The 22,880-nt window shown below is 47.2% G+C and overlaps 3 protein-coding genes across 11 annotated transcripts in view; 1 reads left to right on the top strand and 2 right to left on the bottom strand.

Moving 5' to 3' along the window:
- HNRNPD (heterogeneous nuclear ribonucleoprotein D) overlaps nucleotides 1-6,032 on the bottom strand; it is a 10,270-nt gene extending 4,238 nt beyond the window's left edge. The window contains exons 1-3 of one of the 3 annotated variants that reach the window (XM_086464903.1): nucleotides 5,845-6,032; nucleotides 1,796-1,964; nucleotides 819-980 (exon numbers count right to left, since the gene is read on the bottom strand). In XM_086464903.1, the coding sequence (XP_086321029.1) occupies nucleotides 819-980; nucleotides 1,796-1,964; nucleotides 5,845-6,032 (519 nt within the window). Of the gene's footprint in view, nucleotides 1-818; nucleotides 981-1,795; nucleotides 1,965-2,569; nucleotides 2,750-5,332; nucleotides 5,356-5,844 lie in introns of those variants that run through there. The other 2 variants (XM_086464905.1, XM_086464904.1) reach the window with 2 other exon arrangements.
- A 1,618-nt stretch (nucleotides 6,033-7,650) lies between these two features.
- Nucleotides 7,651-12,054, bottom strand: HNRNPDL (heterogeneous nuclear ribonucleoprotein D like). Of its 7 annotated transcripts, none has more exons than XR_015183482.1 (8): nucleotides 11,881-12,054; nucleotides 11,230-11,398; nucleotides 10,979-11,140; nucleotides 10,568-10,699; nucleotides 10,338-10,452; nucleotides 9,417-9,584; nucleotides 8,627-9,206; nucleotides 7,651-7,932 (listed from the first exon to the last, which is right to left on the bottom strand). XR_015183482.1 is itself a non-coding variant. In XM_086464746.1 (8 exons), exons 1-7 carry the CDS (start codon nucleotides 11,967-11,969, stop codon nucleotides 9,136-9,138), a joined length of 906 nt encoding a protein of 301 aa, XP_086320872.1. In that variant the 5' UTR covers nucleotides 11,970-12,054; the 3' UTR covers nucleotides 7,651-8,730; nucleotides 9,109-9,135. The 7 variants fall into 7 exon arrangements, 6 of the variants coding, with proteins under 6 accessions (XP_086320872.1, XP_086320873.1, XP_086320871.1 ...); XM_086464746.1 differs by having other exon boundaries at nucleotides 7,651-8,730; nucleotides 9,109-9,206; XM_086464747.1 differs by having other exon boundaries at nucleotides 9,109-9,206.
- A 610-nt stretch (nucleotides 12,055-12,664) lies between these two features.
- ENOPH1 (enolase-phosphatase 1) lies at nucleotides 12,665-22,878 on the top strand. Its single transcript, XM_086464743.1, has 6 exons — nucleotides 12,665-12,748; nucleotides 17,022-17,123; nucleotides 17,896-18,098; nucleotides 20,868-21,000; nucleotides 21,283-21,406; nucleotides 22,466-22,878. Exons 1-6 carry the CDS (start codon nucleotides 12,665-12,667, stop codon nucleotides 22,603-22,605), a joined length of 786 nt encoding a protein of 261 aa, XP_086320869.1. The 3' UTR covers nucleotides 22,606-22,878.
- Nucleotides 22,879-22,880: the final 2 nt, after the last annotated feature.

The following is a 22,880-nucleotide window of genomic DNA, read 5'->3' as shown; positions in this document are numbered from 1 at the left end:
GTTAAGGCTGAAGTAACTAGGTGTTTTAAACCCTGAGCAGACCTAAACCTTCAAGTTTCGTATGAAAAAGGTATAGCGTTGTGCAAATGCATAGTTCTATTCACACACAACACTACTAAAATCATGTGTTAAACAGGACAGATTTTACACCTGACTACAAACGCAGGGTAAAGTTCTCCTTACATATGGCACACAAGACTTCATCCTAGGCAAACAGTAATTAAAGCCCAAAGTCTGTAACGTAGTAAGATGACAGGTATTTGACAATTGCATTCCCTGACAACAGAGTTGTTATAACCTGATGCTGGCAACATCTGAGAACTAATAGCGGAAGCAGCAGCTGCACCAAGCTCATATAAGGCCAGCTTTTAAGGACTGCAGTGATATTTTGTTCATCTGCACCACCAAAAACTGGTGAGAGAGACAGAGACTACACAGCTGCATGGAATTTATGCAAACTGTCTGAATCTGTGCTACAGCAGATCAGCTGGAGTGGCTGAAGTAGCTCACCCAAGTGACCAAAGCAGCAAGCTCAAAAACATTGCCTCCCACACCTGTCCCAGTCAAGACTGTCAGACATCCCATGAATCAGCTCCTAACTCTGAATAATCCCATCTTTCCTTCCATTAACCCAGTTTATGCAACTCAAAAGCCTATGATTAATACCCTTACTGTTAAAATTCTGACTACTAAGACACATGGAGCTAAACTGGCCATTACAGTAGCATCCACGCAGATTGATTTTGGGGGCTGCTTTTTACTACTAATTTATGAAGACAAAACAAGTTGTACGAGTTGCAGTTTATTTCACCACATACCTCGCCAAAACCTCCAAAATATTCCCTTATTTTCTCCTCAGGCGTGTCTGGAGATAAGCCCCCAACAAAAATCTTCTTAACAGGTTCTTTCGTTTTCATGGCTTTAGCTCTTTTTGGATCAATGACCTTTCCATTCAGCTTGTGTTCCTTCTGGTCCATGACCTGTGAAAAATTAAAACAAAATCTTACTAGCAGTTCAAGCGAAATGTTTCACTGATGTTTTGAGCAAGGCCCCATTACTTTACACTTAGTTTTTGTTAATGCTATTGCTTCAATTTCAATACTTGGATTACAGCAATAATTTCTTGCACAAAACCAAACAGTTCCATGACTTTGATCACTACCCACTGACATCGACAGTTCTGACAAAGCCTTTCAAGAGTCACCTGGAGCCACGTACCACCCAAGGCAAGTACGAGTGTAACATTCCTCAGGAAGTACTCTACAATCCCGCCCTCAAACCTCATGAAGGAAAGAATCTATACTTTAGGTATCACCAAAGCTCAATGAAGGTAAAAACTTTTCAGTGTGCTGTGTCAACAGCATTTTAGAAAAGTTAATGGATAATCTTTGCTTGGATAAAAGCCCAAACCTATCAAAGCCACTGGCTCTACTCTAGGGGTTCATGTTGCAAGCGATGCAAAGACTTGGATTCATAAATTTTTGTAAATTACTGTTTCCACAGTAGTTGGCAGCAGACATTTATATGCAGTATTTTTAAAGTGCTCAGGTCCGGTGGCTTGCAGTACACTCCCCTGTAAGTACCCAAAGCCACAATTTGGGAATCACTGCTGGTCCTGGACACTGCATCACGAGTAAGACTATTCAGGAAAAAAAACATTTCAATTAGCATCTGAAATATATTGTACGCCAGAATCACCTTTAACAGATCACATACAAACTATGCATACAATCATCTGAGTGCTGTATCTTTGCTACCTAAAATCGAACATGTTGTTTCATTACATTAATAGTACCTTATCTACGCTCTCCGATTCTTTGAAGAGTACAAAGCCAAAGCCTCTCGATCGTCCAGTGATGGGATCTAACTTCAGAGTGCAGTCTACAACTTCACCAAATTTAGAGAAATAGTCCTTCAGATCTTTCTTTGTAGTGTCCCAGCTGAGACCGCCAATAAACATTTTCCTGTTAAGACAAGACGGTTAACCTGTTAACATGTCTTACACAAAATCCTGTACTGTCAAGCTTTATGAGCTCAGGTACCTAATGTAAAGAATAGCAGAATTTTATCAGTGACACTACACACACAGGCCTGAGCTTTTTGAGTACTTGCTTAAATGATCCTGGCCAGATTAGATACAGACTTACACATACACCAAAGTTTTGCAGCATCATCTGCTACAGTTGCTTACTCTGCTACCCCAACAAATTCCAATGAGCAACAAAAACATATTTTACTACTTCCATGCATCCCCACCACTACTGACCCACCAGAGGCTTAATTCCATTTTGTTATCCATGGAGCCTCGACGCAACTGCTTATGAAGCAAACACAGGCAGAACAGATTTATAAGGCAGTGCAGTCAAACAGAAGCATTTATGTACTAGTCTGTACAGGACACATGCCAATATTAGTAAACTAAAACAAAGAAAGAAAGTTTAGTCAAGCCCCCTACCCCAGAAAGCAGCAAAAAAGCAAAGGATTGAATAGTCAAAACTTATCTTTCCTCACAAAAATATAATATAAACACCAGGCACAATCCAATACAATCATGAGAACATCTTCTTACTATCTACAGGACCAGTGTTGCTGGGCAAACATGTACAGCAGGTAACTCTGAACATGACTTGTATTTTCAAAAGCACACTGGAAGCTTGGAATCTAATCATGATCGTCCCATCCCATTAGTAAGCCACAAAAAAAAAAAAAAAAGAAAAAAATCAAGAACTGCTATGTCTCAAGAGGAAACACTTAATGAGTTGCATCAACTAAAAATCAAGCCAATATGTATACAAATGAAACATCGCTAGTTATTAGACATAGAGCTTATGCACCCATTTGAAAGAGGATTTGATTTGAGATGATCTAATACTGATAAAGAAGATTTTTACAGCAGGCTCAAAACAAAAAGTATGATCCATTACGATCTATAAAAACCTCTTTCTACAAAGCTTTGACCATTTTCACTACACTGACTTACTCCACAATCACACACAGAAAACCTGAAAAACCACTGTAGCACGTTTCCAACTCCTCCACTTTCAACACACAAATATTTCTGCCAATCATGTATAACCATGTTCTACTTCCACAAGTCAAACTCTTTCAAAAGCTGCGCATGTGAACTAACTCTGTTGAACTAGCTGTGGTCTTACAGCATTAACAACAGCATTCAGCTTCTGACAAACATATCCAACCTCCATAGAGGTGAGGGAGTTCAGGAGCTTCAGATGTTTCTATAAAAAGTCTTTAAGTCCACAAAAAAAGAGCACAGACTCCCCATCCCTTTATCCACTTTTCCCGTTAGTTCCAGATCTCTTTTCAACGAAGCACAAAAGCCTTTTCTAGTGTGACATCTTAGCGTCTTCAGGACCAACCGGGTCCACACTGGTAAACCAGCAGCCTCATACCAGTGCAGATAGCAATTCAAAGGATGCTTTGTGCTCTCATGTTCATCCATCATTAAAGCTCTTTTTTGTTTGTTTTGTGGGTTTTTTTTCAGCACCAAAACAGAACACACAGAGAGGATGCAGCATTGTATTTCGGACCCATGGGGGATAGTGCTTCTCTAGCAGTTACTACTGAACATACACTTGCTATGTGACATGCAAAACACCCGTTTTACAGTTATCAACAAACCATTAACATAAACATACAAACCCTGTTTTATAGTTATTAACAAGCAATCCACATTAACATATAACACACATGACAAACCAAGAACAGGAGTTTGAAACTGGCAGTCCTCTGAAGGATTTTCTTCCCACCATGCAGTAACTGCATCTGTGAGTCCAGTTACAGAGCAGCAAAACACAACTGCTTCAGCTCGCCACTCAGAAGTTTACAAACTACTGCAAAACCAACGTCAGATCAAGGCTATCACACAAAAGTGAGTGCAACAAAAAATTAAGGTGCAATGTCAAAGTGCTATCAAAAGCTTGTAAAATACGGACATTTCCCAACCCACAGTTTGGCTGGTGTAAGTCACATCGGCACGTAGAGTTTTCCAAAATAAGTTACCAGAAGTATACTGGGAAAGCTTTCAAACTTCAGACTTAGCTAAACAGAGCATAGACATCACCACGACTAGTAGCTTTGGCCTTCCAACAGCTAGTCAGAAAGTTGCCTGGCAGTTGCCAACATGCGGATTTCTCAAGTCCACAGTTCTCACCAAGGGCATCTGACGGTATGAGAACCTGTGCACTGTTTTTTCCTGAAGACACGGTCTCTAATTCCTAACGCAAAGGAAACACCACGGTACCCGCATCCAGCAGCTACCAAGGATGTGCTGTTTTTCCTCTACTACCAAAAAAGCTGGCAAAACTCTTTGTTTCCTCTACAGCACTACCCGTAAGAACTGCCAGGTCAGAGAACAGATTGAACTAAACTACATGTAATCCGTCCAATGTCACTGCACCACTCAGTGACAACTTTTTCTAGGCTGCGTTGACTCAAAAGAAGACGGGCTTCCTCAGGAAAACCCTTTAACAGGTCTGTATTCAAGGGCAAAAAGTAAAACAAATATGCAAACTGCAAACATACTTAAAGCCATTAAGAGCAGGCGAGAAGTAACAAAAACGTTCTAAGCTTTCACTAATCCTAGCAAAACACTCAAAAAAGGTTCCCATTCTCTCTCCCTGCTCTCAACAACATTCCAGATTATTACAGAAGAAGGAAGTCAGTTCGGAAGGTTTTACAGCAAGTCTCTACAGGACACAGTAGCTAACGTTCCTTTACCCAGTTTATTTTCTGCCTTCATCAAAAACAGACCTGCAGCTTGAGTTTCTGATTGGCCTGACAGGAGACAGCACACAGCAGCAGCTTGTCCTGTAACTGGATTTATCATACATGAATTTCACCTGCCATACGAAAGCAACACTGCCCCATGCCAAGCATCAGGCAGAGACCCTTAAAAATTAAAAAGCTGCCTTCATTCTCAAGTATCACATAAAGCAATCTTCCTCACAGCAAGTTTCTTGAGGAGGAATGGCTTAGGGTGGGAAGAATTCAAGGTGCCTCATGCCTCTCACTGACACACAACCGACATACCGTTTATGTTTGCAACACAGGCCAACACTAAGCAATTGCAACAGGAACATTCAGCTATACTGTGTTACAGTCCTTAACACATGCACCACACGTTAACTTTTCTAAAAGACAGTCTCAAAAAAAAAGTTTGTAATTTGGCACACATCACACCAGATGTACGCCTCTGGACCAGTCACTGCCAACTGCCATGGGATTTGGGTTGGCAGGGGCATTAAACTTCCCCCACTTAACAGCAGCATTTGAACTCCGCGACAGCGCTGCTCCTGCTAATTTCGAAACCGACCCAGAGCACGTTATCACCCCCGACGCCCTGCAGTGCCGCAGAGCAAATCAGCCACCGCCCCGGCTGCACTCTCCAAAAGCACGCCAGGCCCCCGGGTCGCTTTTAGGTTTGCAGCCTCCAGGTGAGCCGTCAGCTACCGCCCGAGCAGCTCCACTCCGCTCCGGGACGAGCGGCGGCCCGCCCCCCGCCGCCACTGCCGGAGCGTGGGCCGGCTCGCCACGGCCACTGTCGCGCCGTGGGGGCCTCTTCTCCGCTCCTCGCCCCGCGATGCTCCCGGCACACAGGAAGGCGGAGGTGCTCGATCGGCGCCGCCCGCCTGAGCCCCGCCGGCGGCCCGCCCCCGCCGGCCCGGCCCGGTACGTGACGTCGCCGCGGCGACAAGTAAACAAACAGGGCGGCAAGTAGGGCCGCGCTGCAGGCCGAGAAACAGGGCGCCGCACCCCGCCGCCCGCCCCAGCAGGACGCCGCCAAGACAAAAGCCGCGGGGCGCCCGCGCCGCTCCCTCCGCTCACCCCTCGTCCTCCTCGTTCTTGCTGGCGTCGATCTTGGCTCCCTCCGACTCGATCCCGCCGCCGCCGCCTCCCCCGTCGGCGCCCCCCACCCCAGCCCCGGCCAGCCCCTCAGGCTGCTCTGTGGCCTCCGCCGAGCTGCCTCCGGCGCCCGCTGCCGCCGAGTCCATGGCGAACTGCTGCTCCGACATGGCGGCACCGCCGCCGCTGCGGCTGACCCGCGCCGGCCGGCCGGCGACCGCCCGCCGCCGCCCCCGGCCCCACTACCGCTTCCCCACCGAGGCCCCGGCCCTGCTCGTGGCTCTAGCGACAGCACGAGCGTACCGAGCCCTCCTCCTTTCGCTCGCTTTTTTTTAATGGCGCCGCCACTGACCCAACATAAAATGGCGGACGGAAGGAGAGCGGCGGGTGCGGTCACGTGACAGCGCCTCCCGGGGAGGCGGTGCAGAGGGGCGCGCCGTCCCCGGAGCCGTCGGCTGGTAACGGCTGCCCGTGAGCGCCGCGCCGCTCCTCGGGCGGCCAACCGCAGTGCTTTTGGGGTTTTTTTTGTGTGTGTGTGACCGCTGCGGAGCAGGGCACGGAGTGAGCGACAGCTCGTCGTGAGGCCGGGCGGGCCGCTCTCCTACCGGCAGCTGCCGAACGCCTGCCCGACGCTGGCCTGCACTGAGCGCCTGGGCATCTCGCAACGTGGACACCCCTGGAACAGCTAGTGCCTGAAGGTACTGAAAGGAAGCTTTTACCAGAAAAAAAAAAAAAGTAGCTTTTAAATTCATAACTACATTGCTACAGGTTGAAATAAAACCTGACAGACAAGCGGAGGTTTCGTGTATTAATAAACAGATGTAATCAAAGCCATATCCTGGTGGCAAAAGGATAGGGCTTGCAGCCACCCAGAGGCACTGCTAGCAAGGACCGCTGCTTCATCCAGCTCCATTCTGGAAGAGTTGGGAGTACAATCACATACCCCTGTAGCTTCTCCCAGCGCCTGCGTGCTGTTTCTTTAGTCTGTAGCAGTGATTTCAGCGAGTCCCCCCTCATCTAACCTAATTGCTAAGATGTCAGGAACCTCCCCAGATCTAGCAACTACTTAACCCATAGCAGTTGTGGTATGCAGCTCTTCTGTATGACAGAAGAAAATAAAATACCCAGCTGCCTGAGAGAGAAATAAACACTGAAATTGTGCTTTGGAATTTGAGAGAAATCTCTACCCAGAATACTCCTTTTTAAAAATTTGCAAGATCAGTCTCCCTTGTGAATTAGCTACTTTTATTTCACATTGCTTTTCTAACAGGCAAGGTTTATTTTTGATGCATGACTAGATTCTTGTGCTGAGGAAAAAAAAATATCAAGCACTGCTGCTCACTTACCCATCCAAACTGGTCTCCTCATCAGAAAGCAACCTGCTGTTTAAATCAGTTTCCCTTCTCCAGCAGTCATTTGTTCAAGCTTTTGTTCTGTTGCTTGATACTATACACAAAATGGGAAACCTGTTTTCTGATTCAGTTGAGAATTCCAGTACAGGATCTAACTTGAAGGAATAGACTCCAGCTTGCACAGAAATTAGGTGCTGATCCTCAAGTTCAGAAACTTGTAATCTCCTGCTTGGAACTGGAATAGACAGGGAGCAATTGACCCCTGTTATAGCTTTGAGTATTCTAGAACACAAGTGCTTGAAAAACCTTGAAATATGAGAACAAATCTGTATACACAATAACCTTATCTTGAGCCACTTCTGATCTCCAGCAAGGTACATGCCCTTCTATACAAGTAGTTATACCACTGTAAGCTGACAGCCAACAAGACTACACATTCAATTAAGTAAGCATTTATTAGAGAATCCTTTAACATGAAATTATACAAATAAAATTCGTATAAACACAAATCCACATTGTGTCATAACATGAATGGCAAAAAGAAAGTAAAACCATAAAAGTAAAACCATAAAAGAAAACTACTCGGCTGCTATGTACAGTTGGACACAGTTGTGTCATACACTAAGTGTCTTTTACAAAATAGTTATTTCCTCTCACGAAGGCCACCCTCCATTCACTCACGATGCGCTGTAAGATGGCTTTGTTGCAGTATCTCTACCTAAAAATCAAGACAAAATGTATGTCAGATCTGTGAAAGTTACTACAAGAATCCTTAAAAGGTCCATTTTCATGAACTGCTTTAAGTCTTCTATATATTCCTTTCTTCACTGTTAAAGATCATATGCATAATTATTAAGGTAACATTAAGAGGTTTTGTTACCCATCAGTAATTTATCTTCCCAAACATAGCCATTCAGCCCATTTAGGAAGCTGTTCCAGAACAATACACATCTGATTTAGACTATTAATCAGGCTCTGGATCAGTTTTTGTCCACTGGAAACACCACCAAAAGGGTTTCAGATTATTTGTTTATCCACCTAAATGACTGCTGTGCAAACATAAGTCAGGTCAGTTTAGTTCAAAATAGTCCACATGCATATGATCTTTAATGTTTTTCCAGATTTAAAAGTTCGTTTTGGTTTGCAGATTTCACTATTAGCTATAAAAAGAAAAAAGCAAGCATTAAATCTTAAAGAATGCACACTTAAAATGAGGTTCCACAATTGAAATACAACACTAAACAGAAGACCAACTGATTAAGCTGTAAAGGCATTTATGTACTTTAACTCCTGTAAAAAACCATTTAAGTTAAAGACACTTAATCTCCAAAAAGATTAAAAAAAAGAAGCCAAAGTCTGAAGTTTTCCACTTTAATCTTTACGCTGGTACATGAAGTTGGAAGAGACCATACCACAGGACAGCGTTTTCTGGTGTATGCCTTGCGTTCTGCCTGCAACGTGCGACCCCAGAGATAGACGTGGTCAGGGTGACACACGGCCTGCAATGAAGTTCCCGCTGGCGGGTACAAACAAGGTATAATGTCAGAGTTAGAAGACAACATTCTTGTTTTCCTTAAGTTGTACCCATTTCAGTACTTTACCTGTTAATACTTCTAATAAGTTTAATTATTCCTCTAGACCACCTGGTATACAACACAAAACAGAAAAACTCTTATGTTTTTCTGAAGTACTAAAGAAGGTAAAGTCACATTTTTATAAAGTTAAAGATCTATAGACACTGTAGGCAAAGCTGGTTTAAAAAAAAAAGTATTTTTTAAGTTAACAGAAGTTTAATTAAAGGAAAAGTCATGCTACTTTTTTACTCTTCATTTGTCTATTGATCTTTAAATTAGATTAGACAGTCTCAGAGTGGACCTTGCACTCATGTACACACCTGTTTCCTCAAGTACTTGGTAGTGCTTTAGTACGGCTGGTAGTTGTTTTGGTGATTGCCGCCACCACGGGATGCCTTTCCATATGTGCTTTGTTGACCTGTAGATAACATGGGGGGAAAAAACCCACCCAGAAGCATTAAGATTAACATCTGACACTCTGAAGGAGATTGTTCCTGTACAGTACACCAACAGGGCTACTCTTTAGAGCCATGTGTTATGAGTAAGAGCTATTCCAGAACAACATACTAAGAGAGGCCCCTGTTTAAAGATGGATGCTATTATCTGGAATGAGATCAAACCCACTTACCACTGTAATCTGTGTATCCCGGTCCATATCCATAATTAGGATAGTTGTACCCAGAGTAGTCGTATCCTCCATAGCCACTGTAGCTTTGATCACTATAAGCGCTATTGTAGTTTCCATATCCTTGATCATAGTAGTTATTAAATCCTTGATTCCAGTTTTGTCCCTGACCTGAAACCAAGTATAACATTTATAAGTTACAGAACTTACTACACTCCTCTTTTACACCACGTCATCTAACTTTCTACGACAATGTTCCTAAGCATCTCATTTGGGTATGAGAGATGGATCATAAGATCTTATCACCCACAACAACGTTAAGAGAACGACAGCAGGTAGTTCTGCTCATAAATATAGCCAGGAAATCAAAACAACGTAACACTTGAAGGCATGCACTACAGCAGCTCCTGCTGCTTTCCTTTAACTTCCATTTTGGATCAGTAATTGCCTGAACACTAAGTTAGACCACAGGATCAACTTGACTCCATTGTGTTGGTTGCGACTGCTTGGACTTTAAGACCAAGATGTGTTAATGTGTAACAACTGCTTGTTTCTCATCTATTTGCAAGGTGGAGCAAAGTGACTGTCTTCCTCTTTAGCAAACATTGTTTTTTGCCCATGAGCCAGTGTATCCCTTCAAGTGAAAGGGTAACTGCATAATCCATTTTGCTATGCCCCCAAACTGTGGGTATACAAAAGCACCCTACATCCAGCTTGCCACCTCACCACTTGAAAGCAAGAGATTCTTAAGCTTCCACAAGCAACCACAACCACTAAAATGCCATTTACTAACAGGCTACTTCCCACATTCAATTTAAACATGAAATCTGTATGCAGCCTGAAACCTGGAATATCTACAAACACCTTAATGTTTGGTACAGACACTTAAGCATTTACATTAATTTCAACATCCAAAGCACTCACCCCGTCCACGCCCCCTTCCACCTCCTCGTCCACCAGCCGCATTGCTTTTTCCTCCTTTCTGCTGCTGCTGCTGTTGCCTGTATACCTCTTTGGGCTGTGCTACTTTGATCTCACACTGCAAAGACAGAAATTTTTTAACCCATCAAGAATTTCAAGACCATTTTGTGAGTTGCTTTCAGGAAAACCTACAGATGGTTTATTTCATATGCTAAGAACAACAGCTTCCATACCTTGCCTGAACCAATTTGATGGTATCTGCTTTCTAGCAACTTCTTTACCGGCTCTTCATCTGTGTACGTGATAAAACAGAAGCCCCTCCTTTCATTTGTCTTTGTGTCCATGGGAAGCTCAATGTTTTCAATCTGAAATCAAAAGTACCTATCCATAACACATGAAATCTGTAAACAACTTTTTATGCTACCAGAACTATTCAGCAGTCCAGTATCTACGCTGACTGCTTTTGACAGCTGTAAATCAGGCCATCACAACACTACGGAATCATTAACATGCACATAGTTTCAACAATCTCTAGTTTTATGTAAGCCTGAGACAGCTCTCTCCTCACAAATTCTTTTGTCTTAAGACAGAGGCAACACTGCAGTGGAAAACCAGAGCTGTTCTTAAATGCCATTATACTATACCTCGCCAAAAGCACCAAAGTACTCCTTAATCTGTTCTTCAGACGTATCTGGACTCAGCCCACCAACAAACACTTTTTTTGGTGGCTCCTTCCCTTTTAGGGCTTTTGCCCTTTTAGGATCTATTAACTTCCCATCCAGTTTGTGTTCCTTCAGTTCTAATACCTAAAGAAGGACACAAGGAAACAAAGTCTCAGATCACTACAGTGACGCAGGCAGGCTTTGTGCCATCAACCCACAAGAAATCCACCCACCTTCTCCACGCTGGCAGCATCCTTGAAGAGCACAAACCCAAACCCCCTCGACCTCCCAGTGACTGGGTCTGTTTTAATCGTACAATCCACAACCTCGCCAAATCGAGACAGATACTCTGTCAAGTCTTTCTTGCTGGTGTCCCAGCTGAGGCCTCCAATAAACATTTTCCTGAAATGCAAGAAGCACATACAAATACGTGTAAGGACACGTGTGCACAAAACAGCTGGGTGTAAACGCACGCGTGGAGCACGGAGCAAGCCCGGAGCAAGCCCGCTCGCAGCCGCCGCAAGCCGAAAGCTATCAGGAAGCCACCGCCACCTGGCTCACCTCGCCAGGCCTAACAGCCGCGCCCGTTGCTCCAGGCCGCAGCGGCTGCCCTGGCTCAGCCTCGCCGTTATACGTGGGCCGGATCTGCGCGGCCCGCCCGCCCCCCATAGGCTGCCGGTGACGTCACGGCCCTGATTGGCAGCCGTTCCCTCCGCGCCACACGGAAACTGGGTCACCAACCCGGGACACAAAGGCGGGCGCGGCCATTGGTGCGGGGTGGGGAAGCCCCGCCCCTCCCCCCCACCCCCGAGCCGCCCCCCCCTCCCCCACGCGGCGCAGGAAGGCGGGTGAGAGAGATGGAGGCGCGACCCCCTCGGCCCTACCCGTCGTCCTGCTGGTTCTTGCTCGCGTTGATTTTGGAGCCCTCGGCGAACTCCTCCGGGCCGCCACTCATCTCAGTCGCGTCCTCCATGGCGGGGCGGGGGCGGTGGGGCTGCTCAGGCGAGCCGCGGAGAGAGCGAAGAGGTGCGCTGTCGGAAAAATGGCGACGGAAGAGATCCGGGCACCGCCTGCGCCGCCCTAATATACCCGCAACGACAGCCAATCAGCGCCGCCTCCTCGCTCGGCGCCGCAGCGCCACCGGCGGCTGCCGGCGGGGCTGCAGCACCGGCCCGCCGCCGGGCGGCCGCCAACCACTAGGTCCACGGGCCGCGGCCCGGCCGCTCCGGGAACGGCGCAGGTACAGCCGCGCCCTTCCGCAGGTTCCGGAGTGCGGCGTGCAGCCGCCTTCCACGGCCGCCTCGTCCCTCCGCGTCCTCGGTGCTCCCCGCGCCTTTCTCGCCGCGGGCCCTGGGGCGAAGCGGGCGTTGCTGCCTTGGGCGGGGACGGGGAGACCGGGACAGGCGGGATCTGGCACTGGGGCTGAGGGAGCGTAACGTGCAGCCCAGAAAGCCCGTTCAGGAGCCGGCGGGGCGGGGCGGGCACTCCAGGGGCGGGCACAGACGGCGCGGCACTCCCCGCCGCCGGCGTTCCGCGTCGCCGCACTCGCCTTCCACCATCCGCGGCGGCACGACCCAGCCCGGCCTCCCGCGCAGGAGCAGGGCGGAGCGCCCGCCGTCGCGTTCCCCCGGTGTGACCCGCGCCCCACGTGCTGCTGCCGCCGCCGCTATGGGTGTGCTGCCGGTGCCCGCGGAGGTGCGCGCCATCCTGCTGGACATCGAGGGCACCACCACCCCCATCGCCTTCGTCCAGGTGAGACCCGGCGGGGCGGGCGGTAGCGGCCTCCCCGGGCGGGCGGGAGCCCCACTGGCACCGCTGGGGGGCTCCGTTAGCACCGCCGTTATTATAATCCCCGCCAGCCACGGTGGGGGAACCTGCGCCGGCCAGATCTTTGTGACTGCAGGTCCCCTTCCCTGGCACTGCGCCCCTGCGAGGGGGAAGCGCCTCTCTCGGGTCTGCAGCCCTGCGGACGGCAGGCCCGTTTCCTTCTGAAGCGTAAAACCGTGACGCATTTTCTGTGGTTTTCTGAATAATACTCACGAGAAAAAACGTCGCGTTTTACCGGTCGCCTGTTTCTTTTGTGGGCAGGAGAGCAGGGAACTTTTCAGATCCAGGGCAGTTCAGTAAATGATTTTTTTTTCATGGATATAGGGCAGTTGGATTGCTCTCAGCCTCATTTAGGGAAAGCCCTCGAGCATCACTGTTGCTCAGATGGCTGGAGCTTCAGTACCTCACCCAAGTTTGCAGAGAGCCTGAAGTACTGTCTTGGGGTTATCCACTGCCTTTTCCTTTCAAAAGGGTGGTACAGTCAGATGCCTTCAGTGTCACCAGAGATGTATGTCCTTCCTCTGTCATGCATAGGATATCGGTACAGGGGGAGGGTACCACTGAGAGCACATCAAATGTACATGAGGAGGATTGTACTAACAGTGAATATGTATGAGTGACTTCCCTTGACTAGGAGAAAGCTTAAGACTGTTGAAAATGTCGGTTTAGGTGCAGAAGCCAGGGGACTGGGAGGTCTGCAGGGCCAGCAGGAAGCATAGGGACAAACGCTGTAAATACGCTATTAAAATTTGCAGTTCTCCATCCGCTGTGGGTCCCTCCTCTCCGAGGTATTGTGGTCACTAACTAGGCTCATAACGCTTCACAGGAGGGAGCAATTTGCTTGTATTTAAGACACTGAACAGAGTCATCCCTGCTCATGCCATTAATCTGTATTTCTCCATGAGACATTACAGCTTTTGGTGGATCTTTTTTGCTGGTGGTTTACATGATGGGTGGAAAGGTGAAGGCTCTTGCCAGGCTTTCTAGGTGTTTCTGCTAACACATTTTAACAGATGAACAACATGACCTACATCTTTCCTGTCCATCTTCTTCCAGTGCTCTTGAAGAAACTGCAGATCTAGATGGCATTACAGCTGCCTCCCTCCCCTCAATATCTTTCAATTTAAACAGTTTGAACAGCTCAGATTTCTTACTAAACATCTGAGTTGGTTATATCCACCTTGAATCCATTTTGCTGTTGTGCAAATAACATGCAATATACCTGAGACAGTTTCCTACCCAAAGTGTGTCTGTTGCAGGGAGGCCAAATGAGTTATGGTTCTCAATAAAACTCAGTTTGCTGGAAATCCTGAAAATGTTTGTAACAAGTTATTTCACTTGGACTTTCGGTTAACCTCCATGATTTCTGTTTCCCTTTAAAAGGTCCACTGCTAGTTCTGCAGGCATTTTATTCTTTAATTAAAGGATTTTATTTAATATTTTCTTTAGTATTAGAATTATTGAACAAGCAAAGTAAGGAAATAGAATGAGCCAGCTGATGGGTGGATTAAGGAAAGATACCAGAAAAGAGAGTATCTGGTGGCCCCTATTTAGAGGTCACCACGTTTTCTCTCTTGCTGGGTCCACCCTGGCAGAGAAAAGTAGATGGCAGGGGAGAGGTGTAATTTCATAAACTACATCCCCTGGGATTTGCCAGAGCTCCTGTAAAAGAACAGATTGTCACTGAGCTTTGTGATGATTTGCATGGATTTTGAGAGGAAAACTGACCTTTGTCGCTTGAAATCCTACAAGCACTAATTACAGCATGCCACGTGGGTGTCTACTGATGGTAAAAATACCACCCTTTCTATATTGGGTTTAACATTGCTGTGAGCAGTTGCAAAGACTTAGGAGGGCTGATGGCTGTTTCTCCATCCTGCCAAGCTGTGTTGGGGCAGCCACATCTGGGGCTGGACGTTGCCAAGGATCATGGGAGATGGACAGAGCAATGGGAGCTGCACACAGGCAGGCTCGGGACTCCTGCTAGCCAAGATAAAAGAGAAATGAGTCATAAAGATCAGTAACAGCCCTAGTTAAACCTATTCAAGAGTTTGCAGCCACCAACTTTTGCTGAAAGCTGAAGCTTTGGAGATAAAAGTTATTTCCTTGCAGGATGCAAGGAGTCTTCCACACAAATTCATGGCCTTTTAAATTTAGTACGTCATTGCCTGGGATCCCTCCTTGACATCCATAAACCATCTGTCCCACTGGCTATCCACCACTCCAGCTGTCACATGGATGTCCACTCTTGGACCACAGACTGATGCATTTGCCAATGGGCTAAGGCTTTTACCCCTTTAAAATCCATGGAATCACAGAATACACTGCACTTTTGGAGCCTGTTTGGAAGTTTTTCTTTGCCAGTGCAAGATCATGAAACACTGCTTTTGGTCCCAAGGAATTGGGACCTTTTGACATCAGAGTTGTAAGGGAAGTTAAACCAAGTCAGCAGGTTGGTTGCATTTCCCAGTGGATACTCTTTCATTTCCTCCATGATTTGAAAGGTAGTTTGAAAGCAACTAAGCTCAAATAAAGGAAATGAGAGAGTAACTGGAGGTATTACAAGGCTGTTGATTTCCCTAGACAAGTTTGTGGTGATTTTCTAGTAATTTAAGAGATTTTCCTTTCCCCTAAATATACATTGTTTTTAAAATATACAGTGTGGAAAACACAATATTAGAATAACATAAAATCCTGCAGTTCTGCACCACATCACACTCTCAGGACTACTGTTTTCTTAATTTAGTAACAAGTTAAAGGGGACATACAGTGAGGAGAAAAATATCACTGGCCATTTTTTGAGAAGAGATGAGCTCAGGTTAGTTTCCTCCCATCTCTTGCCCATCCCAAAATTTTCCCAGTTAAGAAAAGCTTGGTTCTGTACCCAAAGGAAGGAGCTCACTGCCGTTCCCCTTGTCCTGAGGCTGTTTCTGCACCGATACTGTCATGGTGGCTGCTTGTGGCTTCTCGGTTGTGAAATGCCACTAATGAGAGCAATTTGTAATTATTTCTCATTGCCCTTGGGATCTCCAGGAAGGTTTGTAATTCTGTGGCGTTTTTCCCTAACCGTGTTTCATTTCATTTGCAAGACTGTCCTATGGAGCTAGACTAGACTTTTCTTTTTAAAAAGGTCCTCTGGCTCTGATGAGAAGTTGAGATGTTGTGCTGCTTTTGACTGGGATAGAGTTGATTTTCTTCAGAGTAGCTGGTATGGGGCTGTGTTTTGGATTTGTGCTGGAAACAGCATAGATAATTCAGGGACATTTTAGTTATTGCTGAGCAGGGCTTACACAGAGTCAAGGCCTTTTCTGTTCCTCACACCACCCCACCAGTGAGTAGGCTGGGGGTGCACAAGAATTTGGGAGGGGACATAGCTGGGACAGCTGACCCCAACTGACCAAAGGGATGTTCTATACCATATGACGTCATGCTCAGCATATAAAGCTGGGGGAAGAAGAGGGAAGGGGGGACATTCGGAGTGATGATGTTTGTCTTCCCAAGTAACCATTACACATGATGGAGCCCTGCTTTCCTGGAGATGGCCGAACACCCGCCTGCTGATGGGAAGCACTGAATGGATTCCTTGTTTTGCTGTGCTTGTGCGTGCGGCTTTTGCTTTACCTCTTAAACTGTCTTTATGTCAACCCACGAGTTTTCTCACTTTTACTCTTCCATTTCTCTCCCCCATACCCCGGGGGGGGTGTGAGTGAGCGGTTGTGTTGTGCTTAGTTGCCAGTTGGGTTGAACCACTACAGATGTGTTTTCAGAACAACCTTTGTTAGGACAAGCACCCCATTAAAAATAGAGTAGCATAACTTGTCAGTTGAGAGTACATGCACAGTCAGTCTCATGCTCTTCAGCTGATGGGAACTTGGGGTCACGTCTGCCATTTGAGACATTTTTTGGCAAGCCTAGGAAAAGTTATCACCCACCTTTCCATCCTGGGATTTAAAAGTTGCAGCTACATAAGCATTTGTGCAAAAAATCCACCTGCAGTAATCTTTGCCCAAGGTTGACTCTGGCCTGCGACCAGGCAGACACCCTTGGCAGACAGTCTCACAAGCTGCAGTACTGTAGGGGAAGCTTGAGGAGCGGAAATAACCATACATACCAGCATGTGCAAAGGGTTGCTTTAAAAGCAAGTCGGCCTTATCTCTGCCTGGTTAAAGGAGCTGCTGTTTTTCTTGTGTGCTGCCAGGAGACCTTGTTCCCTTACATCAAAGACAATGTGAAGGAATATCTGCGTGCTCACTGGGAGGAGGAGGAGTGCCAACAGGATGTCGGACTTCTGAGGAAACAGGTTAAGTGATGGAGCTACACCGTGTCTCTCCAGGTTTTCATGGCATGCCTGAGACTTCAGGTCACTCGAACTCCCCCTGTTACCCAACATGAGCCCATACCTCTTTTTGCCTCCCATGGAGGCTGGTTGCCTTCATGGGCTGATTTTTCCCCACCCAGCACTTGGGGTTGTGCTTGGGCAAAGGCTGGTGCTTGTTAGGCAGCATCTCAGCTGCTTCCCTTAGATTGCCAAGGTCTTCACAGCCCCCATAGCAGGCATCAAACCATGGCTTTTCAGCTTTGTGCCTGCACTGTGCCCTTCTTTTGCTGAATCTGCTTCCTGTGGCTTCCAGGCGTCTTGTTTTGGAAGCAGTGTGGAGGGATGGCAAGAGTACTTGTCCCACCCAGGGCAGTGTATCCTGCCTCTGTACAGGGACACAGCATCAATTTGAGACCTGTGGGTGGCTGAAGCCAACCGATACATTTGCTTCTTTGCCTTAATTTCAGTAATTAAATACTTAAGCAACTATAATTCTCATTAGAGTATTTACAATACAGCTACAGTTGGGTTTGGAAAGTACAATCCAAGCAAGTGTTTGTGGACACTACTGAAGTCTGAATTTCCCATTGAGAATAGCATTCAAACAATGTTGTAACCCTTCATGTGAAGAGCAGTTCAAGCTGTGTCCTGCACTGAAGTGTGTTGATGCAGGTGTTAGACTCCTTTCCTAAATTGAGATGTTGAGACCACTCCACCTCTTCCCCCACCTCTTTTTATCATGGGTGATTTCCAGGCTCAGGAGGACTCCAGCTTGGACGGGGCTGTGCCAATCCCTTTGGAGAGCGAAACTGGGGAAGAGGAGCTGGAGAGGGTCATCCAGGCAGTTGTAGACAATGTGCACTGGCAGATGTCTCTGGACAGGAAGACCACAGCACTGAAGCAGCTGCAGGGTCACATGTGGAGGGCAGCCTATGCAACTGGGCACATCAAAGGAGCGTGAGTAATTGTGTGTGTGTGAGTAATTGTGTGTCCCTTTTCCTGGGGCAGGTATGGGGTGCATCTTTCCTAGACGTTTGTTAGCAGAATAGCTGCATAAGCTATTCCTGGAAACAGCCCCACGTACAAATGCAAATAGGATTACTACCTCGGTGGAGAAGGCAATACATTTATGTTCAGTCATGGCTTAAGCCAGGCCACTGCTGTCATGGAACCAGCTGCAGACACTTCATTTCAAACTTGATCATGCAGTGAAACACAAATCTGTTGAGCTTAATCTTTGGATCTAAGGAACCAAAAGCTTACAGTAACCTTGGGACTGACCAAGTTGTCTCAGTCCCCACTGGGAAGATGACAAGTGGGTGAGAGTACTTTTCCTTAAGGAATAACCAGCAGGTATATGCTGGGGAACAGGCAGTTCTCCAACCCTCTGTTTTTGGGCAGGATGCATAAAGGACTTGGTGTCTGAGAAACAGAACAAGGTGATGGAGGCGTGACACAGGGCGATTTTGCTCCCATGACTGGCGGAACATTAATCTGGGACAACTATCTTCTGCATTAAAGATTCAGAAGATGTCTCAATATTTCTTTGCAGAGATTTCTTGGTAAACTAAGAGACTGAGGCACAAGTATGAATTTCTTACAATTCTCTGTCTTGAATTTTTTATCCCTGAATTGCACTCACATTTTGGAACAAGCCTAGGCCAGCTGGGGTTGCAGGGTCAGGTCCTTTCAGTTGTTTCCTCCTGCTTTGTCTCTTACCTGAGCATTTCCTGCCTTTCCAAATGCCTTTCCACTTCTGTTTTGTCTTCAGGCTCCTCTTTATGTTTCAGCCACAACACAAGGGTGCATAAGTAGGGATAACTGGAGTTAAGCCTGATCTTCTTATTTAGGTCGAGAGATACTTGGTTAAACTATGCATTTCAAGTTCCTAAGGAAGTAAAACAAACCCTTAAGTTCACAACGTGTTTTGCAACGAGGAAGAAGAAAAAAGAGCTCACAGAAAAATGTAAACATCCACCAGAGAAAGCAACAAAACCCAAAAGCAGGTCAAAAGGGACAGGCATCTTGTTGGTTTTCTTTTTAAAAACAGGCCCAATTGTCTTACAGTGGCCCAAAAACTGTGGAGCTAGCCTTGCTGCTTGGCAGCATCCAAGGAGTGAGATCTCTAAAGTCTCCCCCTCGCACAGCTGTATCTGGCACATCAACATCTGAAATCCAGGCACTGAACACAGCACGTGAAAACATGAGGGTGGCTGGGAGTTTCTGCAAGTGCCATACAACCTCAAAATATTTTCAGCCAACACCAGAGACATTTAATAAATAACTATGAAAAAAAATAACTTTTTAAAAAATAGGTAACGTAACAAGACCCTGAGCAGATGGCTAAGAAACTGGAGATGAAGAAAGAGCCAAGCCAGCTGATTGCATCAGTCCAACACGTCCTTTTGCATCTATTTGGAATCCTCTGGCTCAAATTCCCTTTTTAGAGCAATACCTTTGGGCCTTGGCTCAAGTGGCTGCATAGAGCTGTGCAGTGCAGGTGGGAAGGCTGCAATTTGGACTGGGATGAAAACTTGGTTCCCTGGGGATCACGGCTCCTCCAGCTCCTCTTTCCATCCTTCTGCCATATCAAACTCAAACCCCCTCCTTGTACTTCCAAGGCTGTTTGTGGCCTTTCTATATCAACCATTGCATGTATTATTGAAGGACTTCTCAACCTCAGTTTGTCCCTCTTGAGCATCCTCTAGCCTTAAGTTTTCCCTGGGTCATCTTGTAAGTGTCCTTTGCATGCTGGCAGCTTTTACACAGATGTAAGTGCAGCACTGGAGAGGTCTTGTGGTATAAATGAGAAGGATGTGAGGGAACTGACATATGTCTGTTAGCAGTTATGTAGCATTTGCCTTGACTTTGGTCCTCCTTCCTTCTCTCACAGCTTTGCTCCTCACTGTTGGGCTTGTCTTTGGGCAGCTGCCACCCAGGAGTTAGATGGAGCTCACATTTTGAGACTTGTCAGCCCATTGCTAGACTGTTATCTTGCCTTCCTAGCACTTTGCAAGGCCAGAAGAATAGGGGAGGGATGCTGCTGCCTAGTGAATGGGAGCTGGTTCACCTTCTGCGCTACAGTTAAGTCAGGGACACATCTGGCCCACAGGTAGTACTGTAAAACCTGACCGAGTTGCTGTGTATAGTAACTCTGACATTAGGCCCTTAGGGAACACTCCTTTCCCGAGTTGTCTGGCTTTAAACAGTTTGTACAGTGCCACTCATTTAGCTCCTGCAGCTGCAGCCCCCTCTCAGCTCTTCCCTACTCGTGGTCAGAGCCTGAACATGTAGGATAGGTTTGCCCTGTATGGCTGCAGCTTACGGACATAGCTCTTACCAACAGGGAAACCTTTGTAGCTTGCAAGGCAGGTGGGACTCAGGATCCAAGAGCCTGTCTTCTCTGGCCTCCCCCCCTTATTCTTCCGTTACAGAGAAAAGTGTCGGGATGCCATTTTCCCCAACCTTTCCTCCCCTCTCCAAATTGAAGGGGCTGGAGAAACTCCTGCTAAATGTCTGAAACAGCTCACCAGAGCTGCTCAGCTGGCTGGAGCTAAAAATATATGACCTGCTGCTGAAATAGACTCCCTGGTTGCAGAAGCCCTAAGCAGATTGAGGATGAAGTCCCCTTGCAAACTAATGGGACAGTTGTCACAGTGCTTGGCTAAAGGTGTCCCTCCAGGTGCCTCTGGGTTTGCCCTTACCTGCTGCCCTGTTTTGCTCCAGAATCTTCGAGGACGTGGTTCCAGCCATCCGGAAGTGGCGGGAAGCGGGGATGAAGGTCTATATCTACTCCTCGGGCAGCATTGAAGCCCAGAAGCTTCTGTTCGGATACTCTACAGAAGGTGATATCCTAGAGGTAGATAACCTTATCACCTTCCTTACAGTGTCTCTCTGCAGAGCATTTCCTTCCCACAACTGCCCTTGCCATAACGCTTTGTGAATAGTCAGGGACAGGAAGGTGGGGCAGTGGGTTTGACCTGCAGGAGTTAAGCTCAGCCAGTCGAGTATGCTAGCATGGCTGCATCAGCCCCCTGTTGCTGTGGTAGAAAGGAAAGGGGACATTTCACTCAGCAGTGGGGTGTAATCCCGCTCTTCAGGTGGCACTCAGCAAGACAATTTGCTTTTGTCTCTCTTTCAGCTCTTTGATGGCCACTTTGATACCAAAATAGGCCCCAAGGTAGAAAGTGAGAGCTACAGAAGGATTGCCAACAGTATTGGGTGTGCCACCAACAACATCCTCTTCCTGACAGATGTCCCTCGAGGTAGGTGGCCTGCCAGTCCTGCTGGCTCTCACCTGTGTGAGGGAGGCGGGTGGTCTTTAAACACATGCTACTGACTTGTCACAAGCAGAAATGCTGCAGACCACCTTGCTTCGGTGGCAGCCCTCTAGCTGCTGCCATGCTCCTTCCTTCCACATCCAGGCTTTCACACAGCAGTGGGTTATCTGTGAGCAGTGCTGCAATGAGGGACAATAGGTTGAGTAGAAAACCTGCCCTTGCACCAGCAAGCAAGGAGAGACTGTTCAAGTGGAGTGGAGCATTTGCTGAAGCAGTTAGCATGCTGCATTTACAAACAGTGTCAGTGGGTTTTGTGACCTGTGCTTGGGGGAACAGACAATGTCTGCTCTGCAGCACACGTGGTGGCTGGTTCTTTGTGCCACTTAGGTTGTGTTCAGCAGCAGGAAAACATTGATCCTGGTCGCAAAGACTTGACCCCTGGAAAGCCAGGCTCAGGAAGCTAACTTAGTTTACTGCCTTTGCTGCAAACATCTTTCTGTATTGGGTTGTGGTCTCAGTCTAAGCCAGCTCAGTCCCCAGGAGTTAGCCCTCACCTCCTCCCGAGCCATGGCAGCAGAGCTGGTGGGAGCTTGCAGTTACTTCCTTTTCCCTGTATCTTCCTGTGGCCTCTTGCTGTGCTCAGGGAGCGAAGGAAACTTGTGAAAGTGACTCTCAGTGGGGGAGCGTTGGACTTGCTGATGCCACAGCCCAACCACAGCCCATCTTCCTCCTGACAGAAATCAGCTACTGGTGCGTGCTGTCTGCACAGTGCCTTGGACAGCCATCAGCTGGGAATGGCGAGGAGATGGTGGGGCAAGCAGCTCCCATTCGCTCGTGTTACGTGGCAGCTACAGTCATCCACAGCAGGTCTGCTGGGAGCTGATCCCTCTCTAGAGCCCTGCAGCACCACATGCAAACGCTGCTTTCTCAGTGTTAACCTTTAAAAGCACTGCAGTGTTTTGGGGCATCTTCAAGCCTTAAAGATGCTCATGTGGCGAGATTGGCAAGCACATCTCATCTCCCGTCTCCCCATCTCTGTTTCAGAAGCCAACGCAGCTGAGGAAGCAGATACTCATGTGGCTGTGGTGACCAGACCAGGCAACGCAGGACTGACAGATGATGAGAAGTCGTATTACAGCCTGATCTCGTCTTTCACCGAACTTTTCCTGCCTTCCTCCACTTAGGGAAAGCAGTGCACACACAAAAGACTCTACTTCACCTAAATTGTCCTTGTGTAACATTAAGTAATTTTGTCTACAATCAGAATTTAAAGCCAAACCCATATCATGTCTTGGACCCATGACTAGTGCAGGCATGTATGGATGGAGAGTATGGTGTGGGGTCCCTTGAGCAGTAGGACAGAGGCCTGCAGCAGCCAGCTGGAATGGGGAAGAGGGTGAGGAGCAGCACCCATGAGCCCTGCTGTTCCTCCCCTTTCCCAGCTAGCAATTAGATCAGT

The sequence above is a fragment of the Leptosomus discolor genome, chromosome 4, assembly GCF_034619465.1.
Source record: "Leptosomus discolor isolate bLepDis1 chromosome 4, bLepDis1.hap2, whole genome shotgun sequence".
NCBI lineage: Eukaryota > Metazoa > Chordata > Aves > Leptosomiformes > Leptosomidae > Leptosomus > Leptosomus discolor.
This window is presented reverse-complemented; position numbering and strand designations above follow the sequence as displayed.

Excerpts from the sequence above, each read along its gene's own strand:
- HNRNPDL (XM_086464745.1), bottom strand. The coding sequence starts at position 11,969 with ATGGAGGACGCGACTGAGATGAGTGGCGGCCCGGAGGAGTTCGCCGAG. Across the intron at positions 11,141-11,229 it reads ATGCTGCCAGCGTGGAGAAG|GTATTAGAACTGAAGGAACA; the intron begins GTGGGTGGATTT and ends GTCCTTCTTTAG. Across the intron at positions 10,453-10,567 it reads ATCAAATTGGTTCAGGCAAG|TGTGAGATCAAAGTAGCACA; the intron begins GTATGGAAGCTG and ends CTGTCTTTGCAG.
- ENOPH1 (XM_086464743.1), top strand. The coding sequence starts at position 12,665 with ATGGGTGTGCTGCCGGTGCCCGCGGAGGTGCGCGCCATCCTGCTGGAC. Across the intron at positions 21,001-21,282 it reads CAGAAGGTGATATCCTAGAG|CTCTTTGATGGCCACTTTGA; the intron begins GTAGATAACCTT and ends TCTCTCTTTCAG. Across the intron at positions 21,407-22,465 it reads CCTGACAGATGTCCCTCGAG|AAGCCAACGCAGCTGAGGAA; the intron begins GTAGGTGGCCTG and ends TCTCTGTTTCAG.